At 31.5% G+C, this 27936-nt stretch overlaps 1 protein-coding gene across 4 annotated transcripts; it reads right to left on the bottom strand.

Moving 5' to 3' along the window:
* Positions 1 to 144: 144 nt before the first annotated feature.
* LOC111001877 (probable G-protein coupled receptor Mth-like 3) lies at positions 145 to 27936 on the bottom strand. Of its 4 annotated transcripts, none has more exons than XR_006750183.1 (9): positions 27428 to 27936; positions 10762 to 10942; positions 10060 to 10251; positions 4295 to 4373; positions 3480 to 3658; positions 2976 to 3144; positions 2439 to 2624; positions 1996 to 2222; positions 145 to 550 (listed from the first exon to the last, which is right to left on the bottom strand). XR_006750183.1 is itself a non-coding variant. In XM_022271928.2 (8 exons), exons 1-8 carry the CDS (start codon positions 27854 to 27856, stop codon positions 445 to 447), a joined length of 1521 nt encoding a protein of 506 aa, XP_022127620.2. In that variant the 5' UTR covers positions 27857 to 27935; the 3' UTR covers positions 145 to 444. The 4 variants fall into 4 exon arrangements, 2 of the variants coding, with proteins under 2 accessions (XP_022127620.2, XP_022127622.2); XR_006750184.1 differs by lacking the exon at positions 27428 to 27936 and adding an exon at positions 15454 to 16331; XM_022271928.2 differs by lacking the exon at positions 1996 to 2222 and having other exon boundaries at positions 27428 to 27935.

Genomic DNA, 27936 nt, shown 5'->3' with positions numbered 1-27936 from the left:
ACTATGCTCTTATAAAAACTAAACAATAATATAGCACTGTAATAATAGTACACTTGTCTCTTTCCGTTAAATTGTATAAATGCCATAATGGAAAGAGGCAGAATACTATTTTTGTTAAAAATGTTGACTTTACTTTGTTTGTGGTTTTAAGTTTATTTTTCCTCTTGTTTTGTAATAGTCGTTATTGCTTTGAATAAAGTTATATTTTACAATAAACGAGTTTTTAATTTATGTCATTCTAGTCTCGCTTTGATGATCAAAACCAAGGTCGTAATTGTTTGTGTCTAATGATATCATACATATTTGAATACAGACTATACAAGCTGTCATCCGCGGCTAATTAAATATTCTAATTGCAGTGTAAGAAAGCTTTTAGATTAAAATGGCTGCCGCATATAATATGTTTAATCTAAATGGAACCGTAGACATACTCTTTGTGTTAGACTAGTGTTTTGTCAGTGCTGCCAATGCCACATCTTCTTTTGTTGACATAGTCCGTGAGGTGGTGGTTTGACTTCTGTTCATGGATCTGCCGCGTACTTGCCTGTACCTGGTTAATAATTAACTTTTAGTCAGTAATTTTAATTGATTCTCATACAATACACATAATGCGTTAGTTTAATTGCAAATAATTTTGTGAAGTTATACTTCTTTTGGCGATCACCACCAATACCTAAATTCTACATCGTAAAGATAGGTCTAGGTGACATAACTATGTTCAAGTAGTATATACTAGTATTTTTATATTTAGAACACGTTTTTCGTAATAGTACATCGTAAATCAATTTTACGGTAATGGTATTTACTAATATTTTTTTTATTTAAATAAAATCCTTTTGATTAATTTTAATATTTATCGTTAATCACTACTGCATTTTAGTTATTTTTTCCATACGCCAAAGAAGTATAACTTCTAACGCGTGTACATAACACTCTTTTTTTTGCACGGAAACTCATCAAAAAGTACTCTTATCTCTTTCTGTCCCATGTGCTTACGATGTGATGGAAAGAGGCAGAGGTCAAATGGTGCATCAAATTAATTAATTAAGAATCAGGTTAATATTATCTTAGAAGCAGGATTCGAAAGTTTCGTTTGACACACACGTGCAGTTTTCTCTTCGGTTATTCAAAATCAATCCAAATAGCAAATGATTTAATAGTAATATTTGTAATATAAAATCTATTATAAAAAGTTTGTGACGACAATTTTGAAAGAAGTGTTAAATTTGCCTACAAAATAGTTTGATAGATTAGAGCGTAGAATTATGATTATCGAGGCATATTATTAAAAAGCAAAGCCCTCTAATGATAATAGACAGCATTTAACTCAAACATGAAACTCGCTATCTGAAACGAGTTTGTTTAATTCGTAGATACAAAAATCTATAATTTGAAACCAAATAGAACCATATAGAAAAAGTTCCTAACTATGCCCAAGCATTCATTTTGTTTAACAGCAATTGTGATTGTAAGAGAATTCGGAACTACACCCGGAGCGGAAATTGGCAAGACTGTATATAGAGAGGTCGTTTTTAGATTTATTTGTAATAGGAGTTTAAGACAAGAATAAGAGAGAACTCTCTTCATCCTGTCAAAATCTAATAACTATAGCACAGGTGAGAGTGAGTACGCAATTCTGAGAATCTATGTTCAGCGCAAACATACCTACCGCGTAATAACATGCCAAAATACGTGCTGATCCTAAAATGAAATAGAAAGTGAATATAGAAGGTAAAAAATAAGACAAAGTATAATGAACCAAACCAAGGTCGAATAGTTTATCCAAATCCACAGAAACCCAATAAAAGAGAAATCTTCGAAAAAAGGAAAATGAAGAACAACCCTAAGATAGGAATCAAAACTTATTCTAGAATCATTAACCTGTCCCATAGTGCTTTCAAACCATGTGCAACTTATACTCCTTTTAAACCACAGCCTGTTAATTAAAGCTTGCGTTAGTCTTTCATTAGGCTGTTCCTAAACTTAAATCCGTACCTTGATGATAATTAAATCATTATTTTTAGTCTTCGTTTCATTTGTGTCCTTAAATTATTTTTACGTTTATCAGTCTTTATATAACAGTTGTTCGTACACCTCCATTAGAGGTTCTTATAGATTCTAAGCTTGTTCTTTTTTGATCCATGTTGATATTGCTTCGACTTCCAACAGTCCGGACTGTACTCCTTAATTCTCTATCTCTTCTGTGAACTTTCTCTTTGATCCTATGTAAATCACCAACTGGTTTAAAACATGACACAGTAAATAGCTAAGCACTGGATAAAGAAACACATTTTTTAACCTGTAGCATTGTGAATCTAGATAGGGTTTAAATATAAATAAAGTGTCGTTAACCTCTCAGTTGATAAAGTGTCACCAAAGACTAACAGTAAGTAGACCATGAGAATCTGTAATGTCCAGTCTTAGAAATAGTAGATTACCTGTTCTTTAGTAGCCGGAAGATTTTCTTCTTGCACACGAAGAGAATGAAGATGATCAGACCCACCAGCACATTGTAGGCGTCTGTGAACTTCCATATGCTGTTAGCCTTTGGATACAAAGCGCTGATCACTTCTAGCACCCAGTTAATACCCATTACGATGAAGAGCTTTACATACAGCAGTAACCTGGAAGAGTAAATGGTTGATTGTGTAATTAATGTTACTGATTTTTGAATTTACTACTTCACAGCAAGGAATTTTTTTAGTTTAAAAATTTGACGAAGAGAATTAGCAAACTCCTTTTTGGATTCATAAGTAAAAACTAGAAAAATAACGTTTCATGTGTTTCAATGAAAATTAGATTTTTCATGTTCGATTTAAAACTTTGGCCACACCTACAGTTCTCTTCATGTAATTCTATATTTATTCGCTTTGCAACCAAACTTATTTTGTTTTGCTGAAAAAGTTCGATTTGGTCGAAGAAAATAAAGTGAAGTCAAAAAGCTGGGCGTCCTTTATTTTAATGATAAGTCGTACCTCTGTTTGTCTTTATTGTGTTTGTCGTGTGTAGCACTCTCCCTTGACTTCAGCACAGAAGTCTGTTCCTTTATTTCTCGTATTTTCAAAGCAGTCAAGATGAAAAATACCAAGTTCGCAACACAAAGGATTACCATCGGCCCATACAAATATATGAGTTTGCTCTTTCCTGAAACGTAAATTCGTGTCAGTACTATTCAGTATGTACATGCAACTAAAAGAATATGTATTATTGTAAATTTCGGTACTCAATAAATAGTTACTTCGAGTAATATATAAATAGTTTAATATAATATTTTTTACTAAGAATTCAGTTAGAATGTTAATGGTTTGGTTAATGAAGTCATGTTCGCTGTGTTTTTCGTTGTGCGTTAAGATTTGTTCTGTTTTGAGTATTATACTGTGAAAGACACCATTTTAAATCGTTTATATTTGTTTGTATATACAACAAGGTTTCAAGAATATTGAATACTGACCAAAAGGAGTAGTCAATAAAAATCGTACCACTTATGAAACATCCTTGCTGTCTTAACAGGGGCAGATACCAGTTCAATGGCAGATTTGAGAACTCCAAACCAGCAACCAATGCTGTGAACAGCGCGGGAACTCCAAACGCGTAGATCGAGTAAGCTCTGAATCTGGATTTCACTGACATTCTTTCAATAGAAATTCCACGGTTCCCGCTGAAATTTCAAATAAGTAATGATAGCTACGGAATTAAACTGTATGACTAAAAAAATTTCCCCACATTTATGAGGATTTCTCGAGATTACACAGAAATCTTTCTAACCCATAAACTCACCAGAAAACTCCATTTTAATCAAAACTTAGGATTTTATGACTGGGTACTGTAGTAAAAATAAGTCGATAATTTTATTATATATATAAAAATTTTACAATATTTATTTATGTTATAACTTTAAACATTTTTTACTCCGAAACATTTATATTTATATAATACCTCTCTGTACCGAGTACTATTTTTAAAAGTTACACCACACAAAATACGAAAAACGAGATAAAAAAATACTAAGAAACAACAACAATGCGAGTAATCTAACAAATGACACACAAACTACAATGTATTGTGTCATAAAGCATTTTAAGCACAAAAACAGCTAAAAAATATGTAGTAAATGAAGCAAAGTGAAGCAAAGTGGTCAACGCACATAACGAATACTCTAGAGTTTCTATCTTAAAATGATACAATATTTACAATTTAAAGGCCCTTTCTTTTAAAAATGCTTGAATGATACAGATGCAATAGCCGTATTCTAATAAGGTTGAAAAACTCTTTTACCTAAAACTATTGTGCTTACCTGAACGTCCACCAGATGTCGAACGACATGACATTTAACCAGAAAAATGCTGCCAGGATGAAGTAGTAGATTATGAAGGCTGAAATCAAGAATAATATACTGTTAATTTACGAGAGTAAGTGGTCGATCACTATCGAGAACAACTTTAATATTTGCTTATATAAATATTATATAATCATTAAAGGAAAACATTTTGTATAATTTCAAGTTATATAAAAAGATATAGACTTATATAGTCACATATCTAGCAGTGGAATCAGATAATCCCTTGTTTTGTGTTAAAAGGAGGTACTTTGTTTATATATAAGTTTTGTAATATACCTAACAGAAAGAGTAGTGCGATAGCAGTAAATTAGCACACATTTTTTCTGCCCGCATATTTCTTTTATAATCGGAACTTCCCCGTTATTTAAAAATTGATAACTTCACTTTATCAGGTAAATTATAAACCCAGGCCTTCGATTGTGTGGAATATATAAATACAAATGTGAACGAACTCATAGTCATATATATATAGTGTTCACAACGAGCATATAGAGTGAGGCTAAATTAACAATATACACTAAATCTTTGTTTCTATATTTAGTTTTATCGTTCATTGTTAATATTTTATTTGAGTTCATTATGTTCCCATTAAGGACAGGATTTAGAACTAATTAGCGCCGGCTAACTACTGTACTAGTTTATAAGATTATGACATACGCGATTACGACTCAAATACATATAAGAGTCTATCTTCCAACTTTGATTTTGCTCCCTTTGGAAAAGATCCTTAGATATTGGGGTCCACTGGAACACAGGCGTTAAATTAAGAAAAAAAAATTTTACGCCTGGTAGATAGTACTGATGACCCGAGACCTGATGCTTTCCTTATGTAACGAATACGAATTGCAATACAGCAAGGAAATTTACTCTTCCACAGAGTACATATCCTCGCTTTCTACATTACTACGTAGGTAAATACTGTTTATTTGTATATTGTAAATATAATATTAAATATCCGGAACCTTCCATAACTATTTACGAACAAAATCCCAATACCAGGGATCATTATATGCTTGCAGCAGAATGAGTTCTAATTTTAACCTTAACATCGGATAATCAGAGAAAAATATTCCGAATGTCATAAATTTATTGTGAAACGACTGTAAACAGCCAAGGCGCGTCAAAGTCGTGGAATTTCGTAATTCTAGTTATTTTTGGTAACACTTTACTAATGGGTAAATTCTATTCAAATCGTCTTTAACATGATTATTATTAAAGTTGTAATATTCAATCCATTTAATAATTGTTTAGTTTACATCTCTTAGTTAATTTCATTAAGGTAAGTTTTGTTAGTGTTCTAGTCTTTCTATGGACCGTTTAAGATAAAAACCTTCTCCATATTTTTCAATTTCTCTTTTAACTAGTTAGTTCTCCGTTAGTTCTATTACGTCATCTGACGAACAACATCTTTTGTTGTCCGATGCATCTCTTTCTAGTAGGTATGTCCAGTCCATTGTTGTTATAATCAGACCAGCCCTTAAAGTAGATAAAGTATGAGTGTTATTGCTAGTTTTTGAAAGAAAGAAAGAAAAAAATATATTATATACACTCTCTTTATTCCTGACTATTCCCTGTGTCGTGGGCAGCCAGGCTCTTTCTTTGATCTGTTAACGGTACTTGACAATAAGTTCTACATAGCATATTTAATAATTAAACAGTTGTTGCACAATACAAATATTTTGTGTGTTTAATCTTCAGTGAAAATGTTGTTTTTAAGAAAGTGATTAATGATGAAAGGGACTCTGAAGAAAGATAAGCGTTGGGCGATGGCCGATGACGGTGTGTTTTAATAGTTCAGACTGAAAAATGTGAAGCATCGTTTTTAATTTTAGATCTGTATTCTAAACATCGGAGGACGTTTATTATGACGTTTAAACGTGAATAGCATTTAAAAAATAATAGTAGTTTTTCTTGTTTAAGCATACAATCTGAGTTGGATCATCGGACGTTATAAGAATACGAAATTGATGACCCATGGACACTCTCAATGCGAGAAGGTACGCTAGTGCGTTGCCGGCCTTTTAAGAATTAGTACACTCTATTCAAGACCCAAAGTCGAATTGGTTCGTAAATACTTTAGTGTCTATGATATCGTTTATCTTATTAATATTACTGTCAAATAAGTATGAAAACCGATTTTATAGAAATAAATTCTATTTGCATACTTTTGATCTTTTGGTGTTGCCCGCAAATGGAAATCAAATATGAAATGTATATGCGGAGATTTTTTAGTGGTCACACATAATTTAGTATTTATTTATTTTTTAAGTCTTACACAATAGCAACACTCTTACGTTCAATTATCGTGACACAGTTGTCGTCCTTCATGCTTCGGAAATTACGTAAACCGCTTTGAACATAACATTTATCGAGTCGATTATTTGTAAATTAATATATAAGTATTGTATTTACTAAACGGTTACTAACGCTTTTTAATCTTGTCTATACCTACTCAGAAATTTATCTAAAAATCCTTTTTTATTAGGACAATTTTTCACCTATAATTTTAGTACAGACCAGCTGCCCCCGCGAACTTCGTTTCTCCTTCGTTTTTCTACTTTAGCCTCAATAACACTAGGTAATCATGATATTGAATTGTAGCTTATATCACACGTTTGTCCATTTACCATAGCAGTGCCATCTATTGATTACTTAATCCAGTCGAAAATTATCGACATCTGTTAGAATATTTTGGAGTTAACAGAGATTTGCAATAAAAAATAATATTGCGACTATAATTAAAGTCTAAATCCTATCTCTTAAGTTGGACCAGACTGCTCACGGTGTGCCAATTTAATTTAAAATTGGTTAAGTAGTTTAGGAGTCCATCACGGACAAACATCGTGACAGTAGATTCATATATATTAAGAAGATTATAATATAACGAAAACATCTATGTCTAATTTGATCACACTCGACCCACTCCTAGAAAAACAATAAAAAGGTTAGTAAATCCTTTCATTTTTGTCAAGCTTTGTATAAATTTGACAAACTAGTAAACTTTTAAAAGGATTAGGATAATGGTTTGCTCCAGTTCAAACAATTTGTATGACAAAACTTAGCGATTAAAAAGAGTGGCGGAAAGTTTTTTGCCTGCTCTACGGCCTTGACTTGTAAATGTAATCTGTATATTTAGAATTAATTTAACTTCTTTTCTGACGTCCATAAGTGCACTTGTTTACCTATATGAATAAAGTTCTTTTATACATTATCTGTAAGAGCTATATATATTTATTTAGTTATATTATATATAGTTATATATATTGGAGCAAAGACTCTGTTATGAATATTATCAGTTATCTTCCTTCCCCTTCACTTTCTACCTTTCTTTCTCAACGCGAATCCTACACGTATTTTCCTGTAGCATTGTATAGCACTAGTGCCGACGTCGGTTGATAGTTCACTTAGGAAATTATATAAACAGAAAACTTGGCGATTAAAAAGTGGGGAAGGATTTCTTACAAGTTCTTCTCGTCCATTATACGCCCGTGATTTGAGAACTGGCAGTATATGTAAAATTGGAAGCATATAGTATGTATTTCTTTATTAACGATAAGTGTTCATTGTGTTAACTAAATTAACACATAATAATAAACATTTAATAATAATGTAAAATTTTGATAATTTACCACAACTGCTTTTTCAAACTAAAAAGGTGTTTTATTCTCAACATATGCTACTCATGTAATAACTTAGAACAAATAGATTGTGCTACGTGCATTGTGATCTAAAACATATTAATTATATGCAGGAATTATTCTGAGTCATTAATGGAATTAATAAGGAAAATATACACTAGATCTCTGGTGTAAGAAGACTTTGCTTAATCTGCGGTATCCATTTTTAAAACTCTGTACCCAGGGAATCACCATTCAAGGCTACCACCATGAATGGTGATTTTCATATAATTTTATGTATGCTCTCAAACATCATACATTTTCCCATGAGGACAATCAAATACTTATGAAAATATGATAGAAAAAATAATTACACGAAAAATGATGGAATTCTATCATCTCTATTAGAAAAACATTTTTAGATTACTGATACTGTCTCTGAAAAATACTCTTAAATGTTGTCAAAGCATAAAGAATCTTCTGGATGCTAAAACAAATATGTCACATGCGTTTGTTCGTTATTAATGTGACCAGATGGAGTCGATAATAATACCGAAAAATGCTTTGAAGAATATCCTAACGTGTAGACTGAAATTAAAATTATCGAATTAAATATATCAAGTGTACCATAGATAACATGTTTCCCATTCATTAACTTAAATAATTGGCTTTTTCTTTCAGTGTTCTTTATTTATTATTAACTGTACTGTACTTGTTGGATTTATCCTATTTGCGATTGCGATTGCCTGAAAGAGATCGCTAGAAGCCGATAAATCCATCTTATTATTTTAGTATGATGATTTTACTGGTTTAAAGAATTTAATTAATACCTATATGGTGTGGTGTCAAACTTCGTTATTATAAGTTATGTAATATTGTTAGAATACTAGAATACTAAACATTGTCTAAATTTTCTTCCACGTCTAGATTGGTGGATGTTTTTAAACACAGAAGAATGTGTTTGGACACTCAAAATAATATCCTTTCGACATAAACATTTTAGATTAATTTCAACTTAAAGATACAACATTTAAATATGTATTATTCGTCATAAAACGATAACATACTTCTATGTCATCTGCCCATGTACACCAATAGAAAGTACATAATATAATATATGATTAATCATTATTTTTCTTTGCTTTGCAGTTTATAGCAATTTTAAATCTTATGAGTTTTTTACCCCTGTTTGTTAGGATAGAAGAAACCATGGTTTTTCACGTCATAAACTAGAAAAACCTATGCGAAGAGAAAAGAGAACATTTAACAAATACAAAAGATTTTCTTAATATATACATTGTCTTTCAATAAGGTTAAAATCTGTTAACATGCACATACTAAACTCTCAATTCAATTAATTAAATTACGGCGTACCCTCCACAAATAAAAGTACACTGTCACTTAGCTTCTTATTTCTAAATTTTAAATTTCAATCTATGATTGCTTGTTGATTTTTATTATAAATTTAAGATCAAAATTAGATTGGAGAAATTTTTGGAAAAGGATTTTCTTTCAAACAACGATTTTGAGCGAATGCCCTTTTCAGTGTCACTCAGTCAGAGGAATCAAACACATCCGCTTGAATTTATTATCTATTGTGTGTAGTCTTTGTATATTTGATCAGCAACGCATACAAAATCCAGTATAATTTTCCTCATACGATCAACAAAATTATTCATGTATTCAAAACTAACAAAACTCAGTGTAGAATTAAAATCATGGTTCAATAATGTTTATAATTGAACCAAGGAAGTGATAAATTGGTGAAATTATATGACCTTTCTCTACTCCGTGCACGATTACAGGATTGATGACTCATGGCCACTTACTGGTTGACGTACCTATCGAGCTATAATCACTCAAAGTTACAGGTTAAAAGACCATACGAGCAGGAGGCCCTTGATGCTAAGTGATTGGATACTTCCAATTCAAGAGGGCTCGCGTGTGCGTTGACGGTCTTTAACGCCACTTAGATAAAAAAGAGACCCATCCATTGTGGATTGGTCTCTTTTTTATTCATACGTCTCTATTTTTAATATAAGTCACTTGTTAAGAAGAACATTGTTAATCATGCGAAATGGATTTAAAAATGTTAATACTTACTAAACGTCATACAGTATTCCCGCGAAATGTTATTTATGCTGAGAAGAATCTGCATGGTCGAGAGGAAGATGAAACCGACGAAAAGACTGAGGAGATACGCTATAAGAACCTTTCCATGAAGGTTGCACAGCTCCGGAAGGCAGTAGTATACCGCCACAGTGACAATGATGAACACGCATGATATCAACATACCTGCAATAAATAATTTAATATAAATCCAGTTTTTTAAGAAATTGAAATTTAAAAGATATTAAACGTATAATATTCAGAACATTTACAAAGATTTGTATTTTACATTTATGTAATATTCCTAATAACCAACCTTAAAAATTTAATAATTGAAATATAATATTGGAGTCCCTTTAGGCAAGGTTCCGAAGATACTGGCAGCGTTCCCCCTTTGAATAGCAAGACTTAATTTTATTTTATTGTATAAGATTACTCTTTTATGGAGAGTCCGCGGAGAGAAAGTGTCAAAAGATTTGGATGTTTGTCAAAGTGTTATATTATTTCAGGTCAGGAAGCACAAGAAGACATCCAAACATAGTAGAAAATAACAGTGAATAGTAGAAAATACAATATAAATGTTTGAATAGCAAACTGCGTAGTTCTAACATAAAATTCAGTGGATCTTCAATGCGCTTAGACCAATCAAACTAAATTTATTGAACTAAATGTGAGGAAAGCGTAGAGATAACTTACATATTATTCCCGGAATGTAATTCTCTTCATCTGGCTGCGGATCAAAGCAGACTAATGCGTCTAATCTGCTAATTTGTTTCCCATCTTCGTCACTCACGAAACTGTCGATACAGTACATATCTGGCGTGAAAACAGTCCATGGTTTCACACTGGTCGGGGTTTCCACATACAGCTTTCCATCCTGAAAAAATAATAATATTATTGAGAATTTAAATATATGTTCTTCTAGCCCAAGATTGTGGAGACAAATCGACCTACTAATCGCAACACTGAATTTATTTTTGTAAAACGTGCAATGTGCTGTCACTGCTAGTCACGATTTCTGTCTTATTTTGTACTTAAACAAAACAATTACATTAAGGTTGATCGAATAAAACAAGAATGAAAGAGAATCACTGGCAATGAACTCTCCGCCACTCTTTTTAATGGACAAGTTTTTTCTTTTACACATCGTTCGTAAGGAACTGCAACCATTACACCATGTTTCACATAACATGTTAAGTAATAAATAATAATAATATAAATTAAAAAAATGATTGGTTGTCAAAGATCCTCTATCAGCTGGAGGCATGATAAAACAGGAGCACGCAGTTATATAGCACGTAGTCGTTGGATATGCATTTGTCACGCTCCGTAATAAAATTTATATACAATAATATATTTCTAGAATATTAAATTAATAAAAAAAGTGGACTTATGATCTAACGCATTCATACCTATGTGATCTACAAATCATCACTTATGGGGTTCAAGATTTATTGAAATTTTTATCAAGAAAATAATTCAATTCTACCCTGACCAAATTGTATGAAATCAATACTGAGTCAGTAATTAGATAATTACTTTCTTTACTTTAGTTAATTAATTGAGTTCAATTGGTTGGAATTGATCTCTTCCAATTCCCATAATTATGATATCATCCAAACCCAATTCCCAAAAAATCTTTTAATATCCTTGATAAATTTAGATTCAGAGTCTGCTGTATGGAAATCCTATCTATCGTAAAATCTAGATCGTGGCTGCAATCATGCCAATTTTTCTCAAAAGAATAGGCTTTCAATTCGTTTTACGCATTGTTTGTAACGCAAATTACTAACAATATGTCAACTTACTACCATTATTCTAAGTAAAGATTATTAGCAAGGAAGTGTTGGCAAAATTTGACATGATAAATTGATGGTATCAATATAGGCATGATACTAACACAATAGGGGTTGTTCGTAGAATATTAAGTGGTATTTATGGCTATTTTCCTCATGATATGATTATGAAATAAAACTCACTATCTCTATTCAACATGTAAAACATTGGTAAAGAATTTGTATTACCCAAATAGAATAAAAAAAAAAAAAAAAAGTCTGCAAATACAGGGGTCTAGGCTCTGAATATGATTTTGTCCCATTCGGTGTCGAGACCCTTGGTCCGTGGGGTCCTAGCGCATTAAAGCTTTTTAGGGAATTATCAAAAAGGTTAGTCGACATCACAGGAGAACGAAGAGCTGGCAGCTACCTCGCACAAAGAATTAGTCTAGCTATTCAAAGGGGGAACGCTGCTATATATATTTTTTAATAATTAAATTTTAAGGTTAGTTATTAGATATATTTTTATGTATTATGTTATTTCTGTATTAAACTTTCCTATATAAATTATTGTATTATGAAATTACTTCTCATAACGTCAGATTATGTGAAGTAATTTCATAATTTCGGGCTTGTTTAGATTTGAACATTGACCACTCAGGTTTTTGGTGTTTCAAATTCTACACTAGCTTACGATAGTAATTTTACGTACCTATCTGAAAGTAGTAAATAAGAAAGAAATAGGAAATAGACATTTAAAAAAATCGAACTCGTCATGTACCTAACACTAATCATTTTGTAATCATTTTGTTCTGTTCAGCATTAGAATTATTTAGGCGTGAAGTTTGCTAGGTAAATAAAAACGGGAAGGAAAATTCATTGTACTATAACAACAAAACTGTCTGTTACGTTATTATATCTCAGAGATTATTTGATATTAATGTATGCCATTAACAATCATGGTTCGCTTGAAATTTCCAATCTAGACTATTAATAATACTCTTGATTATGTATGGCTTGAAAAGATTCTAAAAAACCATTTGAGATTATTTATTAGTGACCCAACCTATACAAATTATTATTCTGTTGCGGTAAGTATTTACAAAATCACATTAATTATTCATAATTTCTAGAACTCGCCAAAACGCCTCTCTAGTGGCGTCAAATGGTGGCGCATGTGACGTACCATGCCGTGTTAACACGTAAACAAACTTCAAGTTTTTTACGTACTGATTATAATTTTTATAGTGTCTAATGGCGCATTAGGGTATATCATGATCTTAGAATAAAACTTTGCATCGAAAATTTGCCAAAGTCGTAATTCGTACTTTGTCGTTCGTCGATGGATCATTCACTGACTCACAGTCTTATTGCTCACAAATACGCTTATCATATAAAATATTTATTAATACATGCCCCATGGATCGCTTCTTGCTACAGCACTGATATACCTCTTTCGCTTCTGCCACTTTCACGACATGATTGGTCGTCAGTTCTGAGTATAAACGTCATCGATCCAAGACCTTTGCCTAGGTGTTTGATTAACTGGCTAAACATCTTTTCGGCCGCTAGTAAAATAGCGACGTTTAGTTAAACGCCTAGGCAGTTAATTGAACGGCTAAGTAAGCTTGTTGGTAACATTGTAATAACGCGTAAGCTGAATTTAAAAAAATTAAAATTAAATTTATATATGTATGTTTTCTATATATGATAGGGCATTTCTTAAGTGGTAAGATAAGTGTAAATTTTGTTGTTTGTTAGTATCTTTCCTAGCAGACGTCATTAACGGCATTTAAAAGGGAATTGAAAAGTCCAAGGACAAGAATCTCGGAAATTATCTGTTTCCAATATTTGTTTAAAAAACATGTTCAATCAGTATCAAGTAATCAATATTTATTATTCTTGGAAATGGAAAAATCTTACGATAATATACGAATTTTAGGTAATAATACTAGACTTTCGTCAATAGAACAGAGGAGCCCGGGGGTCTGAAGGGGGGCAGGTGGTCCATGGACTCGCAATTCCATGGGTCTCGCGAGTACGTTACCGACCCTTTAACTAGGCTTCATGAGACTTTATTAAATTCGTAATCCAATACATTTTTGATATGTTGACGGATCTTTAAAGGCATTAAAACAGCACCACTGTTGGTTATTTTTAATATTTCTAGCATTATACAAGGAAAATTGTCAGAGCCAATAGTTACTCAGTATTTTCAGAAACCTTATCTACCGATATCAATTATTTATTGCGATTATTAATAGATAGTATGGATATAACTTTCTTTAACGCAGAATATACAGCCTTGCACCTTTAGTGTATTTTTTTTTGCTGGTTTTTGTTGACAAGATTAAGACAGGAGAAACTAAATCGAATCCTAATTACATATATATATATATATATATATATATATATATGAAAACAGGAAAATGGTTAATACTGTAGATATGTATTTGGGCTTATATTAGGTCCTTACATATGAAATTAGCGTATTTCGTACTGGCCACTTTAATCACGATGTACTCCTCTTTGGTAAGGAATTCCAAATTCAAATTTGTACAGCTATTTGTGCTTCGATGACCGTTATTTTCATTCGTCATTCATTTGTTATTTTCTATGTGTTTTTTTCTGTTTGCGTTCACTCATTTTACAAAATGGAAAAGATTTTTCACGGAGATCGTCAAATGATTTTGATTTAGTCGAACACCAACACTGGGAATCGAATTTAGGCTGTTGCAACACTTTAAAATAAATAAAAATGTTTATGATTGGGGAACCGTTTAATCTTTATTAGTAACATAGGTGGTGGCGATTAAGTAGTTTGATTGATCGTATGCAATTGTAATGATTTTTTGTAGTTTTTTAAATAAAAGACATCTTGTATTGTATGACGCGTAACACGTTATACGTGGAATAGTGTATTGGATATTTATTAGTAATGAAATGTATTTAAAAAATAATAATAATAATATTTTTTGAAAAAAAAAATTGAGATTGAAAAAGTCCCTGGACACCATGGCAGGGGAGAGTAAATAATAATATTAAAAAAAATATTATTTAACCTCGAATTGTTTCACGTCAATCATGGCGATTCCTGAATCTTGATATCGTCTCATGGTTAATAAAGTATTGGCGATAGCCCAAAGTTTCTCGTGTCTTCATGAATTAACCTAGACCTACAGCTGTTTACAACATTTTATAATACATATATGATTCTTTATAACCTTAAATTTGTATTAATGTGTTAGCGGGAAAAATTTTATTCAAAAATAATATTTTACGATCGAACACAATAACTTAAAAACATATTAAAACTAAAATAACATTAATCTAATAATTTGCGAATATTATTAGTTAAATACATAATATTTAGTTTAAAGTAATTTATACATTTTTAATAATTATGCATTACTTAAAGATGCAATTAATAAGTTTAAAATGTAAGCCTTCAATAGATACAATTTTAATAAATAATGTGTATTTCATTAAAACCTAGGACTTAAAATAAAATGTTATCTTATAAACTAATCGTAAGATTATATATGTCTATAAAAAACCCGCGGAATGGCTTCAATTAAGTAAGAGTTAGAAAAAATTATGTTTAACATCTTACCTCTCCTATATTAAATATATCATAAACATGGCCAGCGGTGAATCTCACTTTTCCATCATCCGCACTACAATCTGGTTTTCCAAATTTAAAATTAAATAACTTCTCGACATACACTAGGGGGCTATTCTTTTTATTTTCACTTGTGATATTCTCACAAGCAGCGTTCTCGCTATCGTAAGCTTCACCCGTTGGACAACACTTTGCTACAGTCAAGCCTTTTGGTTTGAGACAAGCTTTCACTTTATCGTCTTCATTAAAATATTCATTAAATATTATGCCACCGTATGCTATTCTATTAACCGTGGAACGACCGCCTGTAATGTCTACAGTATCATTCACATCACACACTTTTCCACACACACATCCGAGGATTGCAAATAATATCACTATATACATTTTAAATTTTGCGTTTACAGCGACAGGTACTCACAATGAATGACAGATCATAACACAATTTAATTATTAATTTCTTTCCTGTAACACGTATTTCGTCCACGTTAACGCAGTAATTGCTAATTCATTGTAGAATTGACCCGGATTCGTTTGGACTAGAAATATTATTCTTTGAAACGCAACTCAAACCTAAGTTATTTAATTCATAAAATTAAAAAAATAAACTTTGTAAGCGTTCGAAGATGGTCAAATGTTATACGCGACTGGCAGCGAAACTTTCGACACGCGCATTTATTTTTAAACAAACAGGTTTATTGGGAATACCTGTGGTATTTTATTCATTGGTTGTTGATTTTATTAGACGATAACATTATTTTAAATTCCCTTACATATTACAAGCACAATCACAATTAATAATAAACACGGACCTCGGTTTTATCAAAGATCTCATACGTCTGTGTATCAAGAGATCTATAATAATACTAGCGGTAATGACAAGTAACGGAAGATTGTTTGTTCTATCTAATCAGCTCCTAACTACACTTCACTAATCACTATTATGTATAAGACGGTATGAGTAATGAGGGGAATGTCCGTTAATAACCATGTAATTTTAAACTTATTTTTTTTTATAGAACAGAGGGCAAACGGGCAGGAGGCTCACCTGATGTTAAGTGATACCGCCGCCCATGGACACTCTCAATGCCAGAGGGCTCGCGAGTGCGTTGCCAGCCTTTTAAGAATTGGTACGCTCTTTTCTTGAAGGACCCTAAGTCGAATTGGTTCAGAAATACTTATATATAGAATAGCTACAAAAAGAACTAAAAAAATATTTTCTTGGAGCGAAAGTACTCTAGATCGATTTGTACAGATATTGCTAAATTAATACTATGTAAAACAGACAATATGTATAAAATTAAATATATGTATAAAAATATATATTGTATTATTATTATATATTTTCTAGAAAAAATAATTGATTCACCTTCTTGTTCTGCTGTAAGAAATAAAAGGCCTTTTTTTATATTTATTATATATATTTTCATCTAACTATTGATTTATTCAATTTATCTTAAAACTCAACCTTTAAATGAAAAAATTTGCAAAAGCGAAACTTTTGGCAATTCTTACGTGTAACTAGTAAAATGATTGACTTATGACGTTATATTTATTAGCACCAATTAAAGTTAATTGGGCAATAACTCGTTATTTGCACAATAAAATGCTTTGTCTGGGATGGTAAATATCTATATCATCCACAAATATTAGTCAGAATTTAGTCCGTATGTGAACCAATCCTGCTAATAAAAGTAAAACTTGAGAGTTAATATGTCAGCACAGTTGCTGCAAAAGGTAAAATTTTTCAAGAATTGGTATGCCTAAACCCAAACCTATCTGATATTAATCCAAATATTGATAAATGTGGCTAATAACCAATCGACGGATTGTAATAGCCATCTGACAAGCTATGCATTGTAGGTCGGATTGATGTATGTGCCTTTGTATGAAGATGACAATTCTACTGTGCCAATATCCTATCATAAGATTTTAACTTACATCAGTTTTTAAAATAACAAAAAAGCTATTTGATGTGTCTTAAACATAGATATGAATATTATAATATTATTCGTACGGTTTTATTTGGATTATAGTGATTATTAAATATGAGTGTAAAGAGCGAAGAGATTGCATTCTATCCGTCGCCAAAACGGATTGTCTTCGTAGGGTTTGGTTATTGAAATGCAGATAGGAGATCGATCGACTGTCACGGATTGAAAACAATCTGAGATTGTGGATTAATTACTGGGTTCGGGCGTTAGTGTCGCTTGTGTAGGAATTATCTAGATGGGCAGTGGTGCGCGGCAAAAACTTATAAACGCTCAGTTCTGAAAAATCACGTTCTCATTATCCTCCCTTATATATAATACTTTAATAAATGGTTTTAGGATTTCTTTTCGTCACACACATACTAAGAGAGCTCTGGCAGGAACAAACGTTTTTAATAAATAATTTGTGTAAATTATAAAGTTACTGAGTTTATATTATTTTTAAACAGCCCAGGCGTTGAAGTCTTCACTCACGTTCTACAACTCTTACTCTTCTTATCTATGTGCTTCTTCTCTGCCCCTTGAAAATAAGCTAGCGGCTTCATGCATTTTAATCCACTTTCACGCATTGTACACATTTTAAACATGTTTTTGTAAAATTGGCATTCCCAATAGGACTATTATTTTAAACAATGGTTGTGAGGTGTGACGTGTCATGAAATAACGTAATTCATACAATTACATCGGGCGTCATTCTGTAAAATAATGGATTATATATTATATAAACTTTTTGTGGTACATTTTTATTATTACGTCATGATAAGCGTCGAATTATTCGAGCCTAATGACGTTGTTTGAGATCTCAGCTTCTGGGGAAATTCGATGTTTTTCTTTATTTTACAAAATAATATTATATATCACAAAATGTTACATTAGAAAACCGCTGTGGTTTGTGTTAATGTTACCATAGCAGTCTTAATTAGGAGCGCGACAAATGCATATAAAAGTAGTGTACATGCCGGATTTAGAGGTCTGAAGTCGGGGCAGCATAGGAGTGGATGCTTTTAATTACTTTCCAAATAAAATGATTTGTTTAATTCAGTCGAACTATTCAATTAATTATTTATTGTAAAACCAAGTATCAAATATTTAAAAAAGGTTTCAAGTGAAAAGTATTTACTATTTTACTTGTCGGAATTCAAAAAAAGAATCCGGCTTTTTGTGGACAGGAACAACGTTCGTGCGTTCTTTGTTTAAATGAAATTGTTCGTACAATTACGCCTGGCATCATTCTGTAAATAAATAATTCTATAAATATATTTTAAACAATATTTTTTAATTACTAATGTTAAAGTTAATGTTAATGTTGCGTAATATCGTTTAATTATTGTTATAATGCCATTATAAGCTTAGAATACTATAATACTATAATATAGTGGTATAAAATATTCTCTACTTCTGGGTGGGTGGGTCATGAGGAAAAAATTAGTTATGTGTGATAAAAATCATTAAGATTTAAAAAATTTGTTCAATTATCTATTATTTCGATAACATTAAACAATTTAAATAAATTGTATTATTCAATAATAAAACACAATACAATGCTCAAAAGATATATTCATTAACGAGCAACTTTTTTAACTGCTGTATTCAGATACAAAATACGCATTCTGTGATATACGTAAGTTTTTTTTGTGGGAACTGGAGTTCCATTGGAGGTCACACTTTAATGTATCTACGTCATACTTCGTATTGTCCGTCTTTTGTTGAGTAAAAGATATTTTTGTTGAACATTCAACAGTTTTCAGAGACCTTAATTTTTATTTATCAAGTTACACTTAACTTGCCATAATATTTTAAAAACACGTTTTTATCGACTGACAAATGTAAATCTTATAGAATCATAGTAATATATGTGTGTACAACACATAGATTTAACAGTCTCAAAAATCTTTTCAAACCAGAAATTATTTTTTATTATTTATATAAAACCAGCGGACTCGACAGATGTTCCTATATCCTGTATGATATTTCTAGCGATAAAGATGTTAAAAAAAGTATTTAAAAAGGCGAAAGTCACCGCAGAAATCTTCCAGTTGCGAATTGCGATTTGAAGTTTCTTAATATTTCCAAAAAATACAAGGTTGTTACCTTTATATCGATTTGTTGCTCGAGGGTACCTGGAATCTCCAAATACAGGACATTCTATAGTTGCATTGGCAAGATTATTCTTTGACATTATATCGTAGATACATAATTTAAAGCATTTTTTACAATTTAGCAAATAAATTAATTGCTTCGTTAATACTTTTTGGGTTGGAATATTTTTATTGTGTCACTTTATTCTGTCAAACTGTTTTTCAAAGTTATATACGGATATATATCAATATTTCAAATGTTTGTTATATCTGTATAACTTTATTTTATGTCTGTTTCGTTGGTGTATTACTACAATATAATACATAATTGAAATGCAAATTAACTTTACAATCTATTTAATATGAATATTTGTGTGTCTACTAGATACAACTACGTAATTTGATCTTAATTGCATTATAAGCCTTTGTGGCTTAGTAATTAATTCGAGAATATAACACTAGGTTCGAATCATCACGAATTAATTTGTAGATTGATTCGCATAAATGTCTTTGTTTCATAAGTAAACTAACCATCCTTCCGAAGTAGAGCTTTTTATTTAACCGTAGACAAGATAAGAAATACTATATAATTGTAAACCAGAGAGCAATTTAAAAAAAATGAAGTGGGCGAAAGCTGTCTATGTGTAAATCTAAATGTTGTTTAAGCGCCATCTAGGTTATCCACTATGAACTGTTGCGGCTACAGTATGACAAAATACCACGTGGGTATGTTATGTTTTAGGTATTGATATCAGAGAGGGCATGTATTCGCAACAAACTTTTTGTTTTAAACTCTTAGTTTTGGGCACTAAGTTTTGTCAATTTCTAAATTTTCATACAAAACACAAAAGCTGTATTACAAATTATTATTAATACTATTGAAAAATCGTCCTAGATTCGCTGTATTTAACGTTTCCTTTTGGGAAATAACGAATTAAAATCTACTCCCACTGGACTGCCCTGCCTTTAAAAACCAGGACGTAAACTTTTATATACATATTAATTAAGCAGGATAATATTTTTTTCTTCTTGTCTAATATTGTAGTACGTACATTATAAAGCATTGCACACTACAGTAACGATTACAATATTTATTATAATCAAAGAGAAGTTTTCCATTCATTAATTAACGCTATTATTCCATTGCTTTACCATATTTAAATTTCAAAAACAAAAACAGCCTATAAGAACAAAAAGTGAGGCCGTCTACCATAAACCTGGGAAGATGCAATAAAATAGATATCGGTATACAGTCAAACATAAACATAATCAAATAACTACGACTAAGATCATTTGATTATGTTTAACATTACTACACTGCCTGATTATGTAGTACTAAAATACGGGCTATTTTTATTTTTTATAATGTCAAAATTCATAATTATTTTTACGCTCTCTCTGGGATATTGGACTATAACTTGGTTTCTTTGATTAAATCAATGGTAGTTGATGCCTCTTCATACTAAATATACTCGAACAATATGTTTCATTTATATTTTTAACAAGCTGGTAATAATTATTTTGAGTGAAATAATGTTTAAATAATTCAATTATGGATTTCCTTTAACCATTAAGCCTACATAATATCTTACTAACGATATTAAACCTAAACTAAACTATTTAGGAGATAGATTTATAGTTTACAAATCTTTTCGCGAAACAACACATAAAATAAAACGATTCACGCGAACAAAAATAACTCGCCGATTGAGCGAACAAATATTCCAAATAAAATAGGTTAAGGACATCTCAGTGTAATAAAATTGTTAATAAACTGTGTCTGTATATAAGTAAGTAATTTTGATACTCGTCTCAAAATCTTAGTTCTGGTTGGGACTGCAATATTTTTTATTTTAATTATTTAATTATTTTAATTATTTCTCTATACTCAATTGCCTGAGAATGAATACGGGTCACGTGATATATGACGGTACTTCACTCTAAATAGCGATAACTCTTAACAGTTTTGGCATTTTTATCACGTAATCAAGTTTGCGTGCGGAAAGGAAGTAAAATGAAAAGAAATATTCTAAGCAAGTAATAAAAAAAACCTATTTTTTTAAATGTGGAATTAAAGATGTTCAGTTTTTTTTATAGAACAGGCGGCAAACGGGCAGCTTACCTGATGTAAGTACCGCTGGCAGTCCCAATGCCAGAGGTTTACGAGTGCATTCTTCTTCTTGGTATGCTCTTTTCTTGAAGGGCTCTAAGTCGAAATGGGTTGGGAAAATTCTGTCTCCTCAATTGAGAAAAGATAGACGAGTGGAATTTCGTATTCTGCCTTGCCGTCTGATGACACGCAGCTGCAGGAATCAACAGTAACAACTTCAGCCACCCGCCAAGAAAAGTATGTCGCACTGCACAGTGCACGTGGAACTTGCATACAAAAACGATTTCCGTATAGCTGTCGGTTTGGAAATTGAGTATGCTGATTTACAATTTGGTTCAAAGTAGATGTCTTAATACGTAAGTAATTAAATTACTTTTTGGCAAAGCACCAAAACTGGGTTAGATGTCAAGTATTGGTAGAATAGGGAGTATCCTATATCGTTAACATTTTATGAGCTATCAATTGATGAAGTCAATAATCGTTAGCGGATCATTTGGGTTCGAACATTTCGGGTGGTATAAGGTTTTGATTGAATTATCGATATACATAAATGCTATTGAATTAATTTATTCATATAAAAATATACTCATTTCTAACACACAAATATAAAGTATTTACAATATTCTTAAACTACATAGTAGTAACAATAAGTAAAAATTAATTCGTAGAAAATTAAAATACTTTTAAAGAGTTTGTTGGGCATGCCCAAGAGCGCATGCTCTATTTGGATAATTTTATCACATTCATTAGATAATATCAACTGGCATAATGCAGTTTACAGTATCTTGATTGTATGTGGAACAGAAGTTTTTCGGAAGCGTTAATAAAAAAGGCCGGTACGACACGGCGTAATCATAAGCTTTAATTAATAGGCCAATAAATTAATTATTAATTTATTATCTATTGATCGTAACGATCGATCAGAATTGGATTAATCCTAATACTTGCACAAAAACTATTGGTCTGACATCCGTTGATTATAATTTTAAAAAAGTAGAAAAATTGTTTTTTGTAAATAAATTTGGAGTTCGCTTGTATGTATTGCTTCACTTGTAATTGGGCTTAAAATAAATTTTTAATACAAAGAACATCTAAATTATTATTTTAAGAAGATATTTGCAGTAATGGTAACCCGTCGGCAGGCCAAGTTATATCGGTGGCAAGACTTCGTAGAGAAAGATCTACGCAAGCTCCAAGAACGTAATTGGGAAGCAGTAGCACGCGATCGAAAAAAACTTTGGGTTGCTGCCGAAGTAAGTAGTATCATAATCTATATTTATTCAATGTGTCCCCCTTTAAATTATATTAGTCTCTCATTTTTTAAACGATAGCAGATAATTTGGCAATAACTAGGAATATGTAAAACAATAAAGGTGTTAAGCTTAAAACTAGACTCTCACTTTACAACGCGCTTTCAGCATCACCCAACATATTAGAGCAAGAGCCTACAACGTCCAGACCTTCCTCATTTAATAAAAGCTGAAAGTTCTTCTGTGCGCGTCCTCTATACAAGTAAGAAAGACCTAACTAACGAAGGCCTGGCCTCAAAAAGGCCAAGGCGACAAGACTATAAAGCCATAACAGAAAAGGCTGAAAAATAATTCTAACATAAAAAGTAAATAAACATCAAGAGTAAATAACGTCTATGACTAGAGGACGTTGAGATATTTGCTACTGTTGCTAATAAATGGACTACCTACTAGTATTACTCTTATTAGATAGCCTAACGTTATTTAACATAAATAGTAAATAAAAATAAAAAACTTTTCTATTCATTTGTCGCGTTCCCAAACAAGACTGCTATGGTTTTTTACAAACCACAGCAGTTTTTTAACATATTATGATTTAAAAAAAAACGAATTTATATGATAAAATTTTAAATTAGTTATTGTTTTAACGATAACATATTTATTTTAAACGCATTTTTCAAGGTCCTGATGAAATCAACCCACTGCTTCCGCATCCTGCTTTACTGATGTTGATAATAATGTACTATTGTTCTAATTATATGGCAGTGTAACCAGCGAAAACAATTTTTACTGAGTCTACTTGATATCCTTATTAAATTAGTCATACAAACGTCTCATCAAAAGGTTGTAGCGTTACTGATTATAACTTTAAAAGAAAAAATAATCAGATCCCTGCCGCCAGTAGGTTAACTTGTCTATTTTATCGTATTTTCCACGACTTAGCGCAAGATTTCCGGTGGTAACTGTTCACGTTGTTGTAGTAAACAAAACGGAACGCTGCCAGTATATTGGGAACTTTACCTATACGGACTTACTTTAATAGTATGTTTTAGTTATTATATTTAAAGGTTAGTTATGTTTTTTTTGTAAAATTAATGAAAATTAGTTAACTAATCTTCAAAATTGACATTGCAATAATAGTAAGAAACATAACCTAGAAACCTAACCTAACCAAGAAATAAACGAGACACTTCGAGTCAGTTTCACAAGATGCATAAGGTAAACGTTGCTCCCAACCGGATTTCTTAACCAAAACTTTATAGTTTTTTATTGATAATTGGAGCAAAAGCTTCAGAAAACAAATCAGCTTATTCGGGGTGTTTCGAAATTACAATTGTTTTTGCTTTCTAAAAGAGCTTTTAAGTAGCTTTATTACACCTATTTTTACAATTGTAATGTAGCATTGAAATTTTTGAACACGGTTACTTTATTGGTTTAATGATTACAAATGCAAAATACATATCTCCCCTCTTTACAATATAGACACAATATATACATGATAGTTAAGAGTGCGATTCACCATATCGCCGAAAGTTTTACAGCATTGTTAGTTTTTTAACCCAATTATCATTTTCCTACAGTGAACAGATCGCTATATCTCCAATAAGTGTTAGTTATTTATTTACTGAGACTTTGTTGCATCGACGTAATAAAATTTGCCATAATTATATGAATATTACACCTTGCGGCCTTATCACTTTCGAGATAAAAAATGTAATAAAAAGGATACATGAAAAATAAAAAGTGCAGATGAATCACGATAATTTTAGATCTGTCTGCCATCAGTTAGTAGTTAATACGAAAGTTAAGGATACGATGTGGACAGGTAATGTTTTTACATTAGAGATTTAAAGGAAGATAGAGAAGATGCCCAATTTTTATCCACAGCCCTTAAAGTCAATAGGCACTACAACAAGTTGGCATTTCATCAGATTCATACTCATCGACCGATTTCCCTCTTAAAGTTATATCCCAAAACACTTGTTACCTTTTTCCGTCATATTTTAACACAAAAAGTGTGTATAACATACGGTTTACATTATCTACAGAAGCCAAACATCCATGACACAATCAATGATAGCGTATCACTGTAAGCTTTTAATAATTTATCAAAAGGGATTGTATATAGAAAAAAATCTCGTAGTAAACTGGTATTTTTAGACACAAAATTTTGTTAAGGCAAAAATATTTATGAAAGAAATTTATTTGTTTGCCTTATGCCTAAAATGACAACTTAACAGACTAAAATATGAAAAGACGTAAATTTGAAAATGGCGAATTAGAATATGTGAGGCATGTTTCAAATCTTGTTAAATTATTAAAAAAATATTTGTTAATATAAATTAATTTGGTTTGACAAACACTGTAAATGGTGTAATAAAAATATAAGTAACAATGTTAAATGGTAATAAATTAAATATGGTTAATATTATTATTTTCTTTTGTGGTTGCAAGTTTATTTTTTCCTTTGCTTGCTTTATGTTCTAATGGCTATAAATGGCGTGTATGTGTGTAATATTTGTATGGTCATATTTGCCTGTAAATAAATATATAATTAAAATTTGTCAATGTTAATTACTTTATTTTATTTAAGGTTAAAATCGTTAAGCAGCGTTATATTTAAACAAGATCATCCTTTTTATCTTCGTCCACGAATAGAGATTATTCTAGTAGCAGATGCAATAACTTAGAGTAGAACTACCTCAGTATTGGTTCAATAATGATAAATTTCCATAAGGCTGATCTTTAGATGGCGGTAGAAAGAGGTCAAGTTCCATTGTAGATTCCTAAGTATCCCTGGGGATATTCATATACCTATTTTACACGTCGAACAGCCAGTAGTAGACCGTAATATAAATATAATATAATGATATATTTAACTAAATCAGTAAAACGTCCCTTTCGAAAAATGTTGTTTATAGTGTGGTACGGTTATTAAAGTTAGATCCCACGTTTTCTGAAGATCTTTTTCTTCGTTGTACGAGCAATAATCTCTAGAATATTCGGTTTTCTAACACACGTCTTTCCTTGAGTATCGCGCCAAAAGCATGTTCATGCTTAATTTAGGTTATAATATTTTCAACATATTTATAAATCATGTAACAATAGACACATTTTAGCGGTCACGCCCACGTTATTAATAATATTAGATGTCCTTATATATGAATGTCGGTTGTATATTTAGTTTAATTAATGCAACCTCAAAACGTATTTCCAACATACACAATACAGTGTTTACGATATTCTTAACTTATATAGTAATAATTAAATTAAAAATGGATAAATTGAAAATTAAAACATATATAAAAATGTGGTTCCAATGGCACTGTATCTCGCTTACATTATTATTTAGATGATATAGTAATGCGGTAATTATTCGTTGAGCAGGGAAAGCACCATCTCTGGGTATACCACCAAGCCCCAACTTAAATCTTAAATTTGCGCCTATGAACCGTAGGGTTGGCCGGCCTGAGAGTCTAAACTCCAAAGGGAAACAAAACCAAAGTTGGAGGAAGCGTCGCTTGGGAGTACCTATCAGCACTCCTAAGCAAAGGTTGATGGCAATGCGATGTGATTCAGGGTCCAAAAGGGCAGTACTTGGCGTTCAAGTTTCCAGTTTTGAAATTCGAAATTCAAATCGAAAATACCTATAATTCCAGCTCCTTTGAAAGTTGACGCTGGAAGGCAAACTCAAGGCGGGATCAGACGCTAACAACGCATTTCACACATTATATTATGTCTGTTTTTATTTTATTTTATTAATTAGCAAATCGGTCGATTAAAACAGCGAATTCTGGTTTAAAAAAAGAACATATAACACTGTGACGAATTTATATGAGATGTCGTGTGCATCGGTATTAACGCTGTCTGCACAACACGGAGTAAGTTTTTTAATATTATATTATAACTGTTCGGTTTTAAGACTTTATAAGAATCTCAACCAAATAATATATGATAATCTGAAAGTCTGTGTCGCTTGCGACAGCAACTCTGTTGGTCTCGTAGAACGAAAGTAAGAAAGAAAGACATTTTTTTAAGTCTTACTTGAACTGACCAAGAAAATTAAGTATGAAAATACCTTATAAACTTGTGAAATTAAGGTAGAAATCAGACAGGACATAACTGTTTAATACATAAAGTGACCATTTATTTGTCTCAAAACGGGAAATTGGATTTATTTAGGTCATATAATAATTAGAAGCAAATAAAAAAAGGATTTTTTAAAGTTACTTATTACAAAAAAGTTAGTCGGCTTAAAAGTTCCGATCACAAAATGTTTATCAGAAAAACAAATTTGTTTTTATATAGCTGGTGACCATTTCAAGTATGATTGAAACTCTTCGCACTTTTTTATATTCTGTAGCTCAAATTGTCGCGTGGTTTCTGTCTAGGCACGTCATTTATACATTTAAATATTAAAAGTTTAAATCAAGATATTAAAATAAACCGAAACGTCCTTGTTATAAATTTTTACGCGGCTTTAGCAGATATTTTATTGAAATTCTCCAGATCCTTAATCAATAACAAAATACTTACCAGCTGAACATACCATGGACCATCATCTTCTTTATAAACATCCCAATCACAAGGCACCCCCGTCAATACAGCGAACTGGTCGCTCTTCTCCAAATCCACAGAAGCGACATGATTATCATAATAATGCAGCCGTAATTCCTTCTGAAGAACATCGTACATTTCAACACAACTTCTGTTCATCATCACCTGACCCAATGGACAACATTTGCGAAAACAATTTCTCAATTTGCAAGGGCATCCGAAAGTTTCAAAGTCGCCGCTCACATTTAACGAGAAAATCTCATTTGGCGGGAAGCGAATTCCATTTTTAATAATCGAACCGTCGCTAAAAACATCTGAACCAGTCAAGTTCATTCTATAATCGGCACTACACAGCTGTCCACTCACGTTTATGACACAGAACAAATTTATTAATAAAAAAATAAACATTTTTATTTGCCAATAATTATGACGCGTTGTCGTGCTATCGCTATGAATACAAGTGTACTGGCTTCGAAGCGATGTGTAAC

The sequence above is a fragment of the Pieris rapae genome, chromosome 4, assembly GCF_905147795.1.
Source record: "Pieris rapae chromosome 4, ilPieRapa1.1, whole genome shotgun sequence".
NCBI lineage: Eukaryota > Metazoa > Arthropoda > Insecta > Lepidoptera > Pieridae > Pieris > Pieris rapae.
Note: the sequence above shows the minus strand (reverse complement) of the source record. Positions and strands in the feature narration are given on the sequence as shown.